Genomic DNA, 20,438 nt, shown 5'->3' with positions numbered 1-20,438 from the left:
AAAGATCTAGGAAGGAAGGAAGAAAGAAAGAAGTCGTGAAGAAAGAGAGAAACAGGGAAAGCTCAGAGAAAACAAGAGGCTAAAGTACAAGCGAGGAAGTTACATTAGGGGGGAACTCGTGTAGATCCCATAGGGAGGAAAAATATCATGAAGACAAAATGGAAAAGAGAAACAGGAAAACTCATGAAGGAGAAAACGAGATAAGGAAAGGGAAAATGGAGTAGTTAACATCAGGGGGGACTCAAGTAGACCCCAAACAGAGGACCGCCGCTAAAGATACCGCCACTAGTGGCCCCGTCCACCGTAGACTAGAGGCTGAGTTGCAGTAGGAGAAGTCACAGGAGCAGACCCGGCGGATGAGGACCCGGGTGGTGTAGGTCTCGCACGTGTTGGTCATGATGGTGTCGTTGGTGGCGCAGTTTCGGTGGAAGCTCTCCATCTCCCCTGGGGAGAAAAGGAGAGGGTTAGATTATAGGGAGGCTTCCTAGCACCTCTTCCTTAGAGATTTACTTTGCATATTGCGGTTTTAATATTTGCTGGCATTTTTTTTTTTTTACCTCGTTTTAATATGGATTGCAGCAAATATGAGAACATGAGTGTAATGCATGGAATAAATCGCTAAGGGAAAGGTTTTAGGGAATCGCCAAAACAGCTTAAATACGACCTATGGACGACACAGACAATTCTATCCCTTTTAGGTGGTCCGGGTTTAATGTTACGAGAGACAGACAGACAGACAGACAGACAGAAATACAGTAGGTAGGAAGAGAGAGCTAACGTACTCTATCATCATTAATCTCACAGACAGTCTCATATTCACATCTAATATCAGAAAATTGAAGAGAGAGAGAGAGAGAGAGAGAGAGAAATCAAATATTTATACCGATATACTGACAGCCACCACGGTACATTAACACCAGAAAAAGCTTCATCTAAAGAGAGAGAGAGAGAGAGAGAGAGAGAGAGAGAGAGAGAGAGAGACTCAGCATGCATAGGTAATGGGCTGCCAATCTGCATGAACAACACTTTGCCTGAATAATCAAAGGGAGAAAATCACTGAAGGTTTGGTCAGTAATTTATTTGCTGAACTAACGTTATTATTACTTTGTTGTCAGTAGTTCATTTATAGATTTAATTTATCTCTTTATCTTTTCTTTATCTCTTTTTATTACAATTACTTTATAGAAGGTTACTTTAGAGCTACTTATAAAAATGTTCTTTAGAAATTCGTCGGATTTGTATTATCTATCTATTCTATCTATAGCCAGACGCCTTCATCCCGTAAAGGGTGGCCACAAACAAATCGCCTCCATGCCGCCCTGTCCTCTGCCATTACGCTGCCCTCCCCTCAACTCACACATCCCCTCTCTCATATACCTCTCCACTCCATCTCATCCTCGGTCTACTCTACTTTATATTTCACTCCTCTCTCTCTCTCTCTCAATGCATGATAAAACTGTCCCTGAAACTGTCAAAAATTCACTGCATTTTGCATAAAACTTCCTGGTCATGTTAACACGTCCTGGTGCAAGTGAGGCCATAAGTGGTCAATTTTTTAAGTCAAAGGTCACGGATGGTCAAGGTAGGACAAGGCAGGTCAAGGCAGATCAAGGCAGGTCAAAGTAGGTCAAGGTAGGTCAAGGTAGGACAAGGCAGGTCAAGGTAGGACAAGGCAGGTCAAGGTAAAACATTCCAGAGAGTTGACACTGCACTGTTGAAGAAGTTGTAGTTAACTTTTATTGTTCTCGTAAATTTTCCCAAATATTTTTGAAAGTTTATTCTTCTACATACACACACACACACACACACACACACACACACACACACACACACACACACACACACACACGTCATGTGTGTGACATGTATTATACTGTACATGTATCATGTATGTATCCTCGCCACATTTCTTGTATTCATCTGGTCTAGCCAAGTATATGTATGTACCTATGTATGTATGTATGTGTATGTCCTGTATCACATATGTATCATCTATGTATCATATTTGTATCCCCCTTGTATCCAGTATTAACAGTCCACGGTGCACATGTGTGTATGTATGTATGTATGTATGTATAGCCTTCCCAGCGGACTCCAACCCATTACCCTAATATGCTCAACGTGATACAACCCACGCTAAACACTGCCTACTTACGCTGATATACTAACGTACTTACTCTGATATACTAACCTACATACTTACTCTGATATACTAACCTACTTACGCCTACACTTGTTTGTTTACTTACTTGGGGGTATACTTACTCTGAACCTACTTACTTACTCTGATATACTAGCAAACTTACTCTTATATAGAAACCTACTTACGGATATACTTACCTACTTACACTGATATACTAACCTACTTACTCTGATATACTAACCTACCCACACTGATAACCTAACCTACTTACTTACATTGTGATATGCTAACATACATCCAGGCTTACTTACCGCCACACACTAATTTACTTACACAGTGGCCTACTTATACCAATATACTCACTGGCTTACTCCAAGGCATGTCTGTCTACTTACCAGAGGGCCTACTTACCCTAATACACTAACCCACTTTGAGACCAACCAACAATAATTGCCAGTCTACTTAAGCTTATTAACATATCCACTCTAGGCTGTGCTTCATTATCAGTACTTACATATAGAACTACTTACGTATTTCCCTTCCACACTGACCAACTTCACCATCACCATCATCATCTTCATCATCATAATCATCATTATAATCATTATCATCGTCACCATCATTACCATTACCACCATCATCATCATCATCGTCATTATCATCATCACCATTAACATCACCACCATCACCATCATCATCGTCATCATCATCGTCATCGTCATCACAACCATCATGATCATCATCATGATCATCATCATCACCATCTCCATGATCACCACCACCACCACCACCACCACCACCATCATCATCATCATCATCGTCATCATCATCGTCATCATTACTATCACCACCACCATCATCATCGTCATCATCATCGTCATCGGCTTCGTTATTATCATCAGTATCATCATCATCATCATCACCATCATTCTAAACAGGACAAAAGCCTCTCACTTTTCTCCACTCTGACCTATTTACTCTCAGCCTGTTCCATCCAATCCCACCAAATCTCCGCATCTCATCTCTCCATCTTGTTCTCTGTCTGCCTCTTCCTCTCACTCCATCTCTTCATCTCGTTCTCAGTCTGCCTCTTCCTCTCACTCCATCTCTGGGCTGCCACTCAGTTACCTGGTTGTTCATCTGTTATCTCTTTTACAAAGGGTGTGACCTGCCCACATCCATTTATGCTTTTGGATTGTACTGATTATATCCTCTACTTTCCTCTATTCCCTTATCCAGGAAGCTCCCTTTTATCTTTATATGTGACACCTTTGTCTCTCCATGTGAGACCATCATCTCTCCATATGTGACACCTTTGTCTCTCCATGTGAGACCATCATCTCTCCATATGTGAGGCCTTTATCTCTCCATGTGAGATCTTTATCTCCCCATGTAACACCTTTGTCTCTCCATGTGAGACCATCAGCTCTCCATGTAACACCATTAGCTCTCCATGTGACACCTTTATCTCTCCATGTGACACCTTTATCTCTCTATGTGATCCTTAACTATAATCCTCTCCATTCCTCTCTTACCACGCCAAAATTTATTCTCTCTCCTTAAAGAAAATGATAAACGAAAAACCTTATTCAAGCCGAGTACGTTAAAATCTCAAATGACTGTAGTAAGAGACGAATTTGGAAAGCTTAAATACTTTACCTAAGATGTATAATAAAGATGAATTTGTTACCTTTACTCGTTTATGATTTAGGAAAGGTTTTTATTGGGGTATTAGGCTTCTTATTCTTCTTTTTTTTCTTCTTCATCATCATCATCATCATTCTTCTCCTTCTTCTTCATCATAACCATCATCATCATCATCATTCCTATCATTATTATTATTATTATTATTATTATTATTATTAGTAGTAGTAGTAGTAGTAGTATAACAGGTAGTAGTAGCAGCAGTAGTAGTAGTAGTAGTAGTAGTAGTAATAATAGTAGTAGTAGTAGTAGTTGTAGTAGTAGTAGTAATAATAGTAGTAGTAGTAGTAGTAATAGTAATAATAATAGTAGTAGTAGTAGTGGTAGTGGTAGTAGTAGTAGCAGAAACAGCAGCAGCAGCAGTAGTAGTAGTAGCAGTACTAGTAGTAGTAGTAGTAATAGTAGTAGAAGAAGCAACAGCAGTGTTGGCAGTACTGTAGCAGTATTACCATTATTATGATTGATTATGTGTGTGTGGATGACAGGATGAGAAGGTGTGTGATGGATGCTAGAGTATATAGAGGTTGAGGGAGTGGATTTTCTAACCACCACCAAGTAGTGGTCAGAATCAGTGTTCAAACGAAATGGAGAAGTAGAAGAAGGGAAGGACAGGAGGAAGTAGTGTATGCAAGGAAGGTGGAAAGGTTACAAGAGGATGAGAAAAAGGCAGAATTTAAGAGAGAAGTCGAGGAGCGATTGGGTAAATATGGATTGGATCTGATGGGGGAAGTGCAAGGTGTGTGCAGGATATTCACAGAAGAAATCTGTGCAGCATGTGAGGTGGTGTGTGGGGTGAAGAGAAGACGGAAGGGGATGCAGGGAACAGCATGGCAGAATGAAGTGGTGAGACAGGCTGTGCACAAAAGAAGAAAGCATGTAGTGAGTGGATGAGAAACAGGGGTGTGGAAGAAGTTGAGAGACGGAAGAGTGAGTTGTATGTAGAGAGGAAGACAGAGGTGAAAAGATTAATAAGAGAGAGTAAGAAGAAAGTCGATGAGGAATTTGGAAGGAATTTCAGAGTAAAGTGGAGGGAATGTAAGAAAATGTTCTTGAAAGAGGTAAAGAGAGCTAGACAGGGTGCCAAAGAAGTTAGCTGGGGAAAGATAAAAATTGTAGATTACTAGTGGAAAAGGGAGAAAAAGTGAGTAGATGGAGAGAACACTTAAACGAATTGTTGAACATAGAGAATGAAAGTAATGCGAGTATAAGTGGCTGGGGAATGGCTGGGAAACAGAGAGATGTGAGAAGAGAGGAAGAAATCAGTAGGATGGAAGTTGTGGAAGCAATAAAGAAAGTTAAAATAGGGAAGCCTCAGGAACAGATGGAGTGTGTGGTGAAATCCTGAAGCATGGTGGAGAGATAGTAGTAGAATGGATGTGGAAGATGTGCAGATTGGCCTGAGAGGAGGGTAGAGTCCCGGAGGATTGGAAGTCAGGTATAATTACTTCCCTGTACAAAGGAAAAGAGGAAAAAGAAGTATGTGATAATCACAGGGGCATTTGTCTTCTCAGTATAATGGGAAAAATATATGGTAGGATACTTATTAACAGAGTTAGGGAAATAACAAAGGAATTAATTGGAGAAGAACAGGGAGGTTTTAGGACGGGAAGAGGCTGTGTAGATCAGATATTCATTCTTAGATCTATAGTGGAAATGTTTCTAGAGAAGGGAAAGAAGTTGTATGCAGCCTTCATGGACTTTGAGAATGCATATGACAGGGTGGATAGTCACGGATTGTGGAAAGTATTAAGAATATATGGAAAAGATGGGAAGTAGCTGAATACCGTGAAGAGTATATATAAGGGTGCCAAGGCTGCAGTGCGTATGGATAGTGAACAGAGTGAATTGTTCTATTTGAAAGTTGGACTGAAACAGGGATGTGTCATGTCCCCATGGTTTTTCAATCTGTATATGGATGGGGTTATAAAAGAGATACAAGGTTGGGAAGCGGATGTTGGAGTGGCCCTAATGAGAGAGGGCAGTGTTTGGAAACTCCCTGTACTGTTGTTTGCAGATGATACTGTGTTATTAAGTGAAGACGAAGGGGGGCTGCAAGGCTTGGTGGGTGAATTTGGGAGAGTATGTAAGAAACAGAATCTAAAGGTGAATGTAGGGAAGAGTAACGTTATGGTCTCCGAGAGAAGTGAAGTCAGTGAATGTACAGTGAGTTTAGATGAGGAGGAAAAGGAAAATGTGAGTGTGTTTACGTACTTGGGTAGTGTGATGAGTAAGGATGGAAATTTAGAGGGTGAAGTGCTGGAAAGGGTACAACAAGGAAGAAAGGTTGCTGGTTCCTTGAAAGCAGTGATATGAAACAGGGAAGTGTGCATGGAAGTTAAAAAGTTAATATATGACAGTGTTGTGATACCAACTCTAACGTATGGAAGTGAAGCTTGGACCATGTTGGAGAGACAGAAGTCAAGAGTGAGAGCAGTGGAAATGAGTTATTTGAGAGGAGCGTGTGTAGTCACATGGAGAGACAGACTGACAAACGAGGAAGTGAAGCATCGTTGTGGTGTGGATGTGGATGTAACAGGAAGCGTTAGGAGAAACACATTGAGGTGGTTTGGCCATATGGAGAGGATGGAGAGTGAGAGTCTAACGAGGAGAGTGTGTGAGAGAGGTGGAGGGGGAAGGGAGGGAGGGGCAGGAGGGAGGCCAAAAATGAGATGGAGGGATGGAGTGGAGAGGAATATGAGAAAGGGGTGTGTGAGCTGGGAGCATGGCAGTGAAATGGCGGGGGATAGGGCGACATGGAGGCGATTTGTTTGTGGCCACCCCTTACTGGATTAAATTTCTGGCAATAGATAGATAGATTATTATTATTATTATTATTATTATTATACGTACTAGTATCATTATTATTACCTTTATCACATCGTCTTCAATAACCAACCCTTGCCCTAAATTAAAAAATACAGTACCAGTAATCAAATCTAGACCACTCTGCCGTTTTTCGAGCGGCATATAACAAAAGAAATTTAAAGTCCACCGGTCGTTCACGCATTTTTAAAGGTTTTCAGTGACCTATAAACCTGAAGCGAGAGTGGTTAATTAAACTCATAACTCAGAAATGCAGAAAAAAAAAAAAAAAGAGAAAGAAAACATGAGAAAGGAAAAAAAGTTTAAGGATGTTTCTTTTTTGGTGAGATGATGTAAACAGAATGGGGGTAGTGAATGGATATGATGCATCGAGTGGTAATGAGAGAGAGAGAGAGAGAGAGAGAGAGAGAGAGAGAAATTAGAGCTAGCTTCCACTCTCACCATTAATATCGTAGACGGTCACCGATTCACAGCCCAAGTCGCAGGATCCGGACTCGATCTGCTCCTCAGTGAAGTTGGCGTCCATGCAGCCGTCTATCCTCGAGCTGTTGCTTCGAGGAGAGTAGCTGCAGAGGAAACACTCCACGCTGACGCCTGGACGGGCAGGAAAAGGAGGAAAGTCAGGCAGGAAAATTGGGTTGGAAAATTGAGCAGGAAATCAAGAAAAATGTGAAGATGATGATGATGATGATGATGACTTGGGGCAAGTTGCTGCAGAGGAAACACTCCACGCTGAGGCCTATGGGTGAGGAAAATGAGGAAAATCAGCTAGGAAAATGGGGCAGGGAAATTGAGTAGGAAATCAGGAAAAATGTGATGACGATGACGATGATGATGATGATGATGATGATGGTGATTTGTAGAGAGTAGCTGCAGAGGAAACATTCCACGCTGAGGCCTGGAGGGGTAGGAAAATGAGGATAATCTGGTAGGAAAATTGGGTAGGGAAATTGAGTAGGAAATCAGGAAAAATGTGATGAAGGTGATTATTTGGGGCAATTTGCTGCAGAAGATACATTCCACGTTGAGGCCTGAGGGAGAGAAAAATCAGGAAAATCAGGTAAGATATTTGGGTAGGAAATCAGGAAAATATGGTAAGAAAATTGGGTAGGACATCAGGAAAATATGGTAAAAAAAAATTGGCTGGGAATCAGGAAAATATGGAAATAAAAACTGGGTATGAAATCGGGAAAATATAGTAAGAAAATTGGGTAGGACCAGGAAAAATGTGGTGGTGGTGATGATGATGATTGTTCGAGGAAAGTAGCTGCAGAGGAAACACTCCACGCTGAAGCCTGGAGGGGGAGGAAAATGAGGCAGGAAAATCAGGAAAAGTGGTGATGACGATGATGATGATTCGAGGAAAGTAGCTGCAAAAAGGAAACCCTCCACGCTGAAGCCTGAGGAGGAGGAAAATGTGGTAAGAATGTTGGGTAGGAAAATTGGGTAGGATATCAGGTAAAATGTGGGGGTGGTGATGATGATGATGATGATGAACTGTCGCTTCATCTCACATTGGCGCACATCACACACACACACACACACACACACACACACACACACACACACACACACACACACACATTCCCACCCTTACCCCTTCACTTCCATATCCCCCTCCCTATCCCCCCATCCCCACCCCCATCTCACACATTATAAAAACTGCTTTCGTCTAAACGGCAGTCTCTCTCCTTGCCCAGACAATCACAAGGCTCAGTGTAATGTAAACTGCTGGTCGAGAAAGCCGGGTCCTTTACCTCGTTGCAAAGGACAAAGGGAGGAATTAAGAGCCTGACAGAGAATAGGAGATTCCGCCTTCTGCAACACACGCAAGGCTCTGCAACACACGCCCGGGTTGCACGGGTTTATTTCTCCTTAGAATTTGGGGATTAAAAGCGAAGATTAGAACAATTTAGAATAAAAGGATTTAAAAGTACAAAATAATAAACACCTTGATTTACTGCATGGCGTGTCTGGTGCTGGAGTGGGAGCCTTCTTGCGGTGGTATCCGTATGACTATATTTCTTTCACACTAACTTGGCCCAGATTTTCGTCCTATCGTAGCTTATTTCGCTAAGATCAGTAACTGGAAAAGGCAATACTACGACTTTACATCCTATCCACAACACATCTTCGTGACTAGCACCAAAATCTAGTGTTAATATGGTGCTACAAGTTGGAATTCAAGATGGAGAAATGGCAGTTTTAGGTCAAGTTAGAGTAAAACGAGTATTGTTGGCTCTGCTGCTTGGTTATAAAAACATCCCTCAACTCCCGCTCTCCATGCCCACTGAAAGGAGGATGGTGGACTGCAAGAGGAGGGGAACTTGAGCCTGCAGCCCACCGAGTTCATGTTCAGATAAGCCTGGGATTACAGCTACTACTATTGCATGGATTTTGGGATTATACTCAGAGTTAAGAATATTCCAATTTGTTTGGAATAATTTACCCACATAAACATGGCGGCGCGTCTCCTTGGTTACTGATTCTTGCTGTTGTCAGATGGTAATAGCCCTGTAGGAAAGAAAGAACTAATGAAACCTATATATATTTCGGTGATTCGCTGGGACTGGATGGAACAGGTGGACAGTGAAAAAATAAATAAGTAAATAAATAAATAAACAAGTGGGAGAGGCCTTTGTTCTGCATTAGACTGACAGCCTGATGATGATGATGACAATGATGATGATGATGATGATGATGATGAAGATGATTATGATGATGATGATGGTGATGACGTTCATATTATTCCTGTGTTACTAAAAGACAATTTTCGAAGTAACTGTGCAAAGGAGTTTTGAAGGAGCTTTGTACGGCTGCGTGTGTGTGCGGGGGGGTGACTCAATGTGTACGTGTGTGTTCGCTTGTGCTCGGTGTGCGTGCGCTGGGGCGAAATGCAGATTAGTTGAGAGTTGCAAATGACCATCATCCGCTTCAGTTCCTTGCAACGCGAGGTCACAAAATGGAAGGCAAATAATTAAGTCACTGAGTACATTTGGCTGCTTTATTAAGTGACACGATGTTGTGTGTGTCGAGAGAGAGAAAGCGAGAAAAAAAAAATAGCGAGTCTTTTTTCTGTTAATTTAGGGAAAAGGAAATGAGACATAAAGCGGCTTAGAGAGAGAGAGAGAGAGAGAGAGAGAGAGAGAGAGAGAGAGAGAGAGAGAGAGAGAGAGCTCACATCCAAGGTACAAATGCAGACAAAAAAGAGAGGCTTGGTATATTTCCTTGCCCATAGATACAAATGTTCGTCTAGTATTTCACCTCCTCTGCTTCTCACATTCCTCTGCTGGCTAGGATGAGGGAGACTTGGTTGAGATATCATTAGGGTCAGGGGAGTCAATACAATGGCTTATATGGTCGAAGGGTGATATGAGGTCACGTTCATTATCCTTGGCTTGTCCGTAATGTCCTTTGAGCTGTGGGGAAAATGGATCCGGCACGGTCCTTCTGCAGGGGTACTGACGATAGGTGGGAGAGGCAAGGCTACGACTGCCCAGAGCTGTATCCAAAGTCGTTACTGGGAATGCTTCACACAAATACACGAAAATGTACGAACACACACACACACACACACACACAGGAGAAACAAACACAGCAAATTTATATATAAACTCATAGCAGCGGGAAACACATTACAAACAGAGGAAATAAGTGCCACGTTGAGTACACCGCTTCCCGTCCGATCAGCGAAGTTAAGCAACGTTGGGTCTGTTTAGTACTTGGATGGGTGACCGCCTGGGAACACCAGATGCTGTTGGCATCCCTACGTGTCCAGTGGGGTTGGTGGAGGATTAGTGCCCCTCCCTGTAAAACAATTAACTCTAAGCCCTTGACCACCCCGTTTGGGATACATGGCGTCTGGCAATGGATGGATGGATGTTCAATGCACTGTCTCCACAGGATTTTTATTCACATTCAAAAAACGAAAAAAGAAAGATAAATGCAACAAATTCGTATCAGATCAGGGCAGCGAGAAACGTACAACTGTACATACAGAAGCGAGAGGTGACTTCGTAAAGCGCTGGGCATCGTCAAGAAATATTCTACTGATAATAACTTCGTCTGATAATATGAAAAGCACAAAAAACGAGAAAAATGTAAACAGTGCTGCCAATTCAACATTAACTCAGAAAGACGGGGAACGTACGACACAGAGAGGTGAGAGGTGGCTTTGTAATGCACTGGGCATCGTCATCAAAAATATTCTTGGTATAATATAATAGCCTAGTGGTATCATAAAACATAAAAACAAGAAAAAATGCAGCAAAATCACACGAACTCAGAAAGACGGGGAACGTACGACATAGGTGAGAGGTGACATCATTAAAGCGGCCAGGCATCGTCAATAAAAATTCTAGTTATAATAAATTTGTCGAGTGGTATAAAAAAACATAAAAACGAGTAAAAATGCAGCAAAATCACACAAAACTCAGAAAGACAGGGAACGTACGACAAACAGAGGTCAGAGGCGTCGTCGTCAAAGCAGTGGTTCGTAAAAAAAAAAAAAAAAAAAAATCTACTTTAATATAAGCGCCTGGTGATTAAAAACACATAAAAACGTGAAAAAGTACAGCAAATCACATAATCTTAGAAAAATAAGGAACGTACTACATACAGGGGTGAAAGGTGGCGTCGTTAAGCACTGGGCATCGTCAAAAATATTCTAGTTTAATATAATCATCCGGTGGTACACGGTGACCCAAAATGAATGCAGGGCACTAAGAAGACGTTGGGGCATCACTCTTGGGGAACAATGGTTACAGCAGGATGGGGCCACCTCACACACTTCAAACCAAACATTGATGTGGCTGCGGCAGTGATTCAAGGGATCGACTGATCAGTAGTAGGTGTGGCCCTGAGTGGGCCCCACACTCACCCGACCTGAATCCCCTAGATTTCTATCTGTGGGATTATCTGGAAAATCATGTTTGTGAAAACCAACCCCAGAGAATCAGAGATCTGGAAACAGAAATCACGGCCAACATTAGAGCTATACCAAGAGAGAAGTGTGTCCTCGTAACTGACAATTTAGCATTCATGAGTGCCTACGACGTTTAGATGGTCATTTGGAACATATTTTGGAAAGGTCATAAAAAACGGACCATTTGAACTGCAGATCCCCAACCTTTCAGGACTGTTCTGATGTCAACTCCGCTTAACAAGAATGCAAAAATAAAGCAAATCTCTGATCAGTTGTTAGGTTTGACACACACTTTTATGGGTTGCATTCATTTTGGGTCACCCTGTATAGAAACACATAAAAAGCGAGGAAAAAAATACAGAAAAACTCAGAAAGGCGGGGAACGTACGACATAGAGAGGTGAGAGGTGACATCGTAAAGCACTGGGCATCGTCAAACAAATATTCTAGTTTAATATATGTGCCTGGTGGTGTCAAAAACACACAAAAAAGAGAGAATATGTAAAAAAAAATGCATCATAACCAGATAAAACTCACAATGACTGGAACGCCCGACAGAGAGGTGAGAGGAGGAGTCATTTTAGGTCAGGTCAGTGTCATTTTTGGTCCTTTCACTTTGATATGAGCAGACCTGATTACCAGCGTGGAAAATTGTCTGTTTACATCATCGGAGGGATGAAATGACAATGTGCAGTACGTATGATTGAGAGAGAGAGAGAGAGAGAGACCTGGGAATTCCTGTTTTTTCTTTTCTTCTTACCCGGCGTCAGTAGCAGTGCCAGTGTGACCAGCAAGGTAGAAAGGGCCGCCCATAGCCACCGACTAGCCATCACAGCCTGTCCGAAGAAGACGAAGGAAAAAGAAATGTAATGTTCTCTTCTCAAAATAGAGTGAGCGAAAGTATGAAGAACAAAAACAAAATCGATAGAATAAATTTAAGGAATATTTGTACTGTTAGACGTGGTTAGCCTGCATCCCATGTTTTTGCTGTGTGTGTGTGTGTGTGTGTGTGTGTGTGTGTGTGTGTGTGTGTGTGTGTGTGTGTGTGTGTGTGTGTGTGTGTGTGTGTGTGTGTGTGTGTTGATAAACATTCTAAGAGAACTCTTATCGTTGCTATACTTCTGTACTGTTTTAATCTTAACTTGGCGTAAAACTGCCATCCCTCCATCTTGAACGCTCCGTTAAGTCGTGAAATTAGAATATGATGCTAGTCACGAAGAAGTATCATGGAAAGGATGTAGAGAGGTATCAATGTCTTTTTCAGACCAGTGATCTTCGTGATATAAGCTGCAAAAAGACGAAAATCTGGGCCATGTTAAAAAAAGTATAGCGGAGAGAGAGAGAGAGAGAGAGAGAGAGAGAGAGGGAGAGAGAGAGAGAGAGAGTCAAAGAAACCTAGGAATTCTTGTTTTTTTTTTTTTCTTACCCGGCGTTAGTAGTAGTGCCAGTGTGACCAGCAGGGTAGAAAGGGCCGCCCACAGCCACCGACCAGCCATCACAGCCTGTACGAAGAAGACGAATGAAAAAAGAAATGTAATGTTCTCTTCTCAAAATAGAGTGAGCGGAAGTGTAAAAAAAAAAAAAATCGGAGAGAGAGAGAGAGAGAGAGAGAGAGAGAGAGAGATCGTGTTTGAAGCGAGTTAGTGAAGAAATAAAGGATGATGTATGTTTTAAAAAGGAGAGAGAGAGAGAGAGAGAGAGAGAGAGACGGAGGAAATATGTAGCTCTTCATGCTTTGCTACGGAGGCGTAGTACAACACACGGGCCCGTCTTCTCGTTATTAAGAAGCCTCCCTAACACCTCTTCCTAGGTGATTTACTTTTGGATACAGCTGGTCATTAATATCCCTCTGTACGTCATTTATAGAGTGTGTGGCGATATTGGAGGGATTTATATAACATACAGACAAGGACAGTGTTGTATAATAAACAATTGCCAGCGAGACTATATTCCACCTCGAAGGAAAAAAAAATCACTTAGTGTATTGTGCCAGTGCAACAAAATCAATTATATAAAGAACAGTTCAACAGGCTTGTGCAGTTGTTTTGAGCATGCTGGTACTGTTGTTGCTGAAGTTGCTCTTCTCTTATATTTGTCTTTCAGTGTAACAGTAAACTTGAATGAATCTGATATTTATATATTTTCTAGGGCTTTAAGATAAGGTGTAGGTACATTTGGTTAAAAAAAAAAAATGCTTCATATGCAGATGTAGTAGCTCCCCTACCCCGCCACTACTTGTGCTGGCCCGCACCCCGCCACTACTTGTTCTGGCCCGCACCCCACCACTACTTGTTCTGGCCCGCACCCCGCCACTATTTGTACTGGCCCCCACCCCGCCACTACTTGTGCTGGCCCCCACCCCGCCACTACTTGTACTGGCCCCCACCCCGCCACTACTTGTGCTGGCCCCCACCCCGCCACTACTTGTGCTGGCCCCCACCCCGCCACTACTTGTGCTGGCCCCCACCCCGCCACTACTTGTTCTGGCCCGCACCCCGCCACTACTTGTGCTGGCCCCCACCCCGCCACTACTTGTGCTGGCCCCCACCCCGCCACTACTTGTGCTGGCCCCCACCCCGCCACTACTTGTGCTGGCCCCCACCCCGCCACTACTTGTGCTGGCCCCCACCCCGCCACTACTTGTGCTGGCCCCCACCCCGCCACTACTTGTGCTGGCCCCCACCCCGCCACTACTTGTGCTGGCCCCCACCCCGCCACTACTTGTGCTGGCCCCCACCCCGCCACTACTTGTGCTGGCCCCCACCCCGCCACTACTTGTGCTGGCCACTACCCCGCCACTACTTGTGCTGGCCACTACCCCGCCACTACTTGTGCTGGCCCCTACCCCGCCACTACTTGTGCTGGCCCCTACCCCGCCACTACTTGTGCTGGCCACTACCCCGCCACTACTTGTGCTGGCCACTACCCCGCCACTACTTGTGCTGGCCCCTACCCCGCCACTACTTGTGCTGGCCCCTACCCCGCCACTACTTGTGCTGGCCACTACCCCGCCACTACTTGTGCTGGCCACTACCCCGCCACTACTTGTGCTGGCCCCTACCCCGCCACTACTTGTGCTGGGCACTACCCCGCCACTACTTGTGCTGGCCACTACCCCGCCACTACTTGTGCTGGCCACTACCCCGCCACTAATTGTGCTGGCCACTACACCACCACTACTTGTGGTGGTCGTCCATTACAAACGCCACCTCTTTGAACATCCACATTTGTTTCTCTGTATACCGGTATGTTATTTTGTTACTGATTCCCTTCTGAATATTTTCTCTTTCTATTTTTACTTATTTTTATCATATTTCAAATATTTTTAACATTTGCTTATGTAGTTCATTAATTTTTTAGTAGGATGTAATTATGCAAACAAACTTATAATAACAACTGTTTTGTACAAATCTAAATATAATATTCATCAATGTTTTAAAATCCTAAACAATCATAGGATGATCAGTAATATCCGGTGGAACAGTAGCAACGTGAGGATCCTTGATATTGGTGAATAGCAGATCTACTATTCCTGCTGATATCTGTGCTGGCTGACCTATAAACTAGTTCATCCTAAAGGACTGAAAAATGGATTCAACATGACGGATTCTGTCAATGCCACATGTATTAAAATCCTCAGCTAATATCCATCCATCCATCATCCAATCCTACGTTGCCCCACGAGAAGCGTAGGAGCCCGGGGCTAGGCATTGGTCCTGACATTTAAGATGATGGAAGTAATATTGGAACCACTCATATCATTTGTGCAAATTGACATTCAATCTTGAAAGAAAGGTCACAGGTCAAATCTGACGTTATATTTAGACTTACTATACATGAAATCCAATATAAGTTTACCTCAACCTGTAAACCTGTTAACGTAAAGGGGACATACAGGATTTAAAGTTTCAAGAATAGAAAACTGATCATACGTCGGCCATCTTGGACTTTTTCAAAGTTTCGAAAAGACGGACATCAATCTCTTATATAGTCCTACAATCCTACAGATTATGAGGAAATTCCAGCAAATCGTTTATGAGATCCATCGTGGAACGGACGCACGGACGTACGGACGGACGGACATGACCTAATTCAAGATTCCACTTCTGAAGAAACGCTGTGGAATTAAAAAAATAAAATAAATAAAACACTTGGGAAGAGGTGTTGGGGAACTTCCTTAACCGACGGGTTTATGGGTCTCAGTCGAAGTCAAAATTATTAACACTTCAAAATCCTACGACTCTCTCTCTCTCTCTCTCTCTCTCTCTCTCTCTCTCTCTCTCTCTCTCTCTCTCTCTCTCTCTCTCTCTCTCTCAGTTGAATAAAATCGTCTGGTATTAGCGGGGGGAAAAGAATGCTAGAGTTGTGTCAACCAGGAGATGGGTAAGTGAAATTCAGAGCCCGTAAAATTCTCGCCATTCCTATTGCCTGAAGTGGATGTGTATTTTATGGTGTGTGTGTGTGTGTGTGTGTGTGTGTGTGTGTGTGTGTGTGTGTGTGTCTGTCAGGGTGGAAAAACGTACATACGTACGTACATACATACATACGCATCCATACATACATACACTGCCTATCTACCTTCCGACCCACACACATACTGTATATTGCACCCACACAGACATGCACAGTTAATCTCTCTCTGTCTCTCTCTCTCTCTCTGTCTCTCTTTCTGTCTGTCTGTCTGTCTGTCTGTCTCTCTCTCTCTCTCTCTCTCTCTCTCTCTCTCTCTCTCTCACACACACACATACACACACACACACACACACACGTGGAAATAGAATTTACGATCTAGTCAGTGGTGTGCGGTAGAGTGGCAAACGTGTTCAATATGGAGCTAAAAGACCATCACACACACACACACACACACACACACACACACACACACACACACACAAACACACACACACACACACACACACACACACACACATATATGCATTCGATCAAATTATTCTCCCTCTCGACGTACCTTCAAAATTATTTCTACTGTTTCTATCTATATATCTATCTATCTTTATACCTATCTGTGTGTGTGTGTGTGTGTGTGTGTGTGTGTGTGTGTGTGTGTGTAAGCAAAGACAGAAGCAAAAAGACTAAAGAAAACACGGAGGAATGCTGAATACAGATGACTTAAAAAGCAGGGGACATTCTAGAGAAAAATATTATACACAGGAAGGACAGGAAAGAACACAAAATGAAAACTTAGAAAAGAGTAGACCAATGAGGCAGGGTGAGGCAGGGTTAGGCAGGGTGAGACAGGGTAGGGTGAGACAGGGCAGGGTAGTATTAGGTAGGCAAGGTGGGGTAGGTTAAAGTGAGGCAGAGTAGGGTAAGGAAGGGCGGGGCGGGGTGGGGTAGGGTAGAGCAAAGCAGGGTGAGGCAGGGTAGGGTGCCAGGGTAGGGTAAGACAGGGTAGGGTAAGACAAAATAGGATGAGACAAAGTCGGGTGATGCTGGGCAGGGTCAGGCAGGGTAGGGTGCCAGGGCAGGGTAAGGTGAAGCAGTGATGCGTGAAGCAAGGCAGAATGAAGCAGAGTAAAGGAAGGCATGGTGAGTCAGAATCGAATGAGGCAGGGCAAGGTGAGACAGGCAGGGCAAGGTGAGACAGGCAGTGTAGGGTGAGGCAGTGCAGGGTAAGGCAAGGTAGGGTGAGGCAGGGCAGGGTAAGGCAAGGTAGGGTGAGGCAGGGTGAAGTGGGGGAGTTGGCTGGACAGATTAATGCCCACCATGGGAAAAGTAAATTTAGATAAATTAAAGATACCGACACCCACCCACCCACCCACCCACACACACACACACACACACACACACACACACACACACGTTAGGACTCCATATTATAATTACAAATCATAATAGATAAATAGATAAATAGATAGATAAATAGACAGATAGACAGCTCTATGCGAGCCTGGGAATGGGAAATGATCTTGAAAGTTATCTGAGGAAAAGCTGACGACAGATTAGGAAGTAGCAATGTCAGGAGATGATGCAGGTAGTTTGTCAGCGAAATAGCAGGAAAACAAAGCCTAGTGACATACACACATACTCACACACAGGTTTCTGGAACTTTCCAACCACAGTGTAACACACGTGACACGACCCCTGCTACACCAGAATTTAGGAAAGAGAGCTCAGAAGGAGACAGGCCATAGAACAGGCAGGTAGTAGGGAGAACGAGCCTAGCAACATGGGCGAGAGGAGAGAGAGAGCGAGACAGGGAGGTAGCTCGCGGGTCTCTACTTATACTTCACTCGTGTGTGAGAGACTTTGTTAATATTCCAAGACAAATAAAAATAGTCCCATACTATTCTTTACCTCTCCTGTCATTGCATGACAAAAGGGAACCAAAATTTTCTACTTACAAAACTACTCAAGTATAACAACCGCTCGTCCACAAGTTCATATATATATATATATATATATATATATATATATATATATATATATATATATATATATATATATATATATATATATATATATACATAAAACATCACTACAAAGAAGTTACAAAGTCCTTTTTGTGACACACACACACACAAATGTACACATGTTTCTACGAACACTATACAAAAAAATTCATCCACATATTCCTCTCACCCTTCTCCTCCCCTCAACCCCCACACAGCTTCCCTTCATTCCCAGTGGCACGAAATCCTAAGTGAAATAAATTCCAAGCTTCATGCATTGCAACTGATGGTTCATTATGTAAGACAGTGTAATATGTACAGGTGCCCCGCCCTTCTCTGCACCCCTACTCTCCCACAACCCCCATCCCAACCCACCACACCTACCCCGACCCCCTCTTTAAACCCCACACCAAAATCCCAAACCCCATAACCATTCTCCATCCCACCCCCATTCCCTCCCCATCCCTACCCCAGCCCCCCACCCAAATACCTACCCCCTCTTAAAACCACAAAACCTCACCCCACCCCACCCCAACAACACCCCTTTTCTTACCCACACCAAGCCCACACATCACACCCCTGAACCCCACAAAACCCCATTCCTATTACTGTATTGTCATTTTCAACCACTGAGCTGTAACAGTTAACTCTAGAATATGATGCTTGTCATGAAGAAGTGATACGGAAAAGGTGTATTGTATTACGTCTGTAACACTAGAACAACACTAGAATCTGGTGCTAGTCAAGAAAAAGTGCTATGGGAAGGATGTAGAGCAGTAGTATTGTCTTATTCTGCCAATGAGCTACGTGAAATAAGCTGTAAAAGGACGAAAATCTCTGCCAAGTTAAAGTGAACGAAGTGTAGCGATTTATTATTGCCCTCCCACACACCTGATGAGCCAATGAAGGATGGGATAATGGATGGGTAGATGGATGGAGAGAGAGAGGGGAGGGTGGATGGATGGATGGGTGGATGGATGGATGGATGAAGATAGGGAAGTAGAGAGGGATGGGTGGGGCGATGGATGTGTGGATGGTTGGATGGATGGATGGATGGATGGATGGATGGATCGATGGATGGATGGATGGGTGGATGGAAGGACTGATGGATGGACGGATGGATGAGTGTGTGACTTGTTATAGCAGTTCGTTTTCACCTGAGAGAACTAGCCCACTGTCCCATATTAAGCACAAAGTTGTGGCTGCATAAATTTGAAGATCCTTAGTTATGAGGTAGGCATGAGTCTCCTTGGTTACTAGTCAAAGTAGCCCTCCAATCTGGCCACACCTGACCATCAACTAAGCTAAAACAGATTGAAGATTTTTCCCTGAATGAACGATCTATAATGAAATCAAACATACATTTTTTTTTTATTTCATTAACCTGTTCATTATAAAAATTTGTTCGAACTTAAATACAATAACCTAAATGTGACAAATATATAAGAAGAACAGAACAAAAATATACCAAGAACATAAGAACATAACAAGAGAGGATAACTGCAGCAGGGCAAGATGGTCCACACCATCTAGCTCCTTCAAGACAGTGACTAAACTCCTAGGCTTTGACAAGGAGAGTAGAGAGGGAAGGCTCTCAAGAATAGGATGTTTGTATCGAAAGGGTTAATAGTCTTTACTGGTTTTACAAACACACACACACACACACACACACACACACACACACACACACACACACACACACACACCGTTAATACCATCATAACTTCCGAATGAGAACCATACCATGTACTTGGCATGGGCAGTGGGTCTTAGCGTACAGATGGTGATATTTAAGTGTGTGTGTGTGTGTGTGTGTGTGTGTGTGTGTGTGTGTGTGTGTGTGTGTGTGTGTGTGTGTGTAAATGATGTGCACCTGATGGGCAGAGATTGGGAAGCCTTACACAAGAGGTAACCGGATTGTGGCCACTCCCCTCTTACCCTACAAGTGCCGACTGAAGGGGGATTTGCGCCCGGCACCCCCTTCCCTCCCCTCCCCCTTACCCCTCACCCCCTCCCTCCCCTTCCCCCTCCCCCTCACCCCCCCCTTTCCTCTCCCTCTCCTTCTCTATTCATGCCTCACCTTGTCTCACCTTGCCCTGCCTTACCCTACCCTGCCTTGCCTTACCCTTAACTGCCTCATTCTTATCCCTCCCTACCCTTCTTTCCCCTACTCTGCCTCACTTACCGTGCATTGCCTTACCTTACCTTATTGTGCCCTGCAACATGCAACCCTGCCTCACCCTGTTCTGCCTCGCCCTACCGTGCCTCACCTTGTCCTACCTCAACCTACCTGCCTCACACTATCCTAATTCATCTTGTTCTGCCTCACACTACCCTGCCTTTCCCTGCCCTGCCTTAATGATCCACTCCCTTCCCTTCCCCTTCCCCTTCTCTCCTCTCCCCTTTCCTTCTCTTCCCCCCCCCCTCTCGCT

General features: G+C 43.6%; 1 protein-coding gene and 1 pseudogene across 1 annotated transcript; one reads left to right on the top strand and one right to left on the bottom strand.

Annotated features, from left to right (window-relative positions):
• Positions 1 to 241: 241 nt before the first annotated feature.
• On the bottom strand, positions 242 to 12,423 carry LOC145418702 (uncharacterized). Its single transcript, XM_080287042.1, has 3 exons — positions 12,354 to 12,423; positions 7,112 to 7,264; positions 242 to 444 (listed from the first exon to the last, which is right to left on the bottom strand). The coding sequence occupies exons 1-3, from the start codon at positions 12,421 to 12,423 to the stop codon at positions 242 to 244; spliced, it is 426 nt and encodes a 141-aa protein (XP_080143168.1).
• LOC145418823 (5S ribosomal RNA) lies at positions 10,317 to 10,433 on the top strand (annotated as a pseudogene).
• Positions 12,424 to 20,438: the final 8,015 nt, after the last annotated feature.

This window comes from Coenobita brevimanus, chromosome 116 (assembly GCF_032717465.1).
Source record: "Coenobita brevimanus isolate Jiangsu-jjx chromosome 116, ASM3271746v2, whole genome shotgun sequence".
NCBI lineage: Eukaryota > Metazoa > Arthropoda > Malacostraca > Decapoda > Coenobitidae > Coenobita > Coenobita brevimanus.
This window is presented reverse-complemented; position numbering and strand designations above follow the sequence as displayed.

What these genes read in the sequence shown, in the direction of transcription:
- LOC145418702 (XM_080287042.1), bottom strand. Translation starts at nt 12,423, where the DNA reads ATGGCTAGTCGGTGGCTATGGGCGGCCCTTTCTACCTTGCTGGTCACA. An exon ending in GGCACTGCTACTGACGCCGG is followed by an intron (nt 7,265 to 12,353) that starts GTAAGAAGAAAA and finishes CTGCCCGTCCAG; the next exon opens with GCGTCAGCGTGGAGTGTTTC. An exon ending in GACCGTCTACGATATTAATG is followed by an intron (nt 445 to 7,111) that starts GTGAGAGTGGAA and finishes TTTTCTCCCCAG; the next exon opens with GGGAGATGGAGAGCTTCCAC.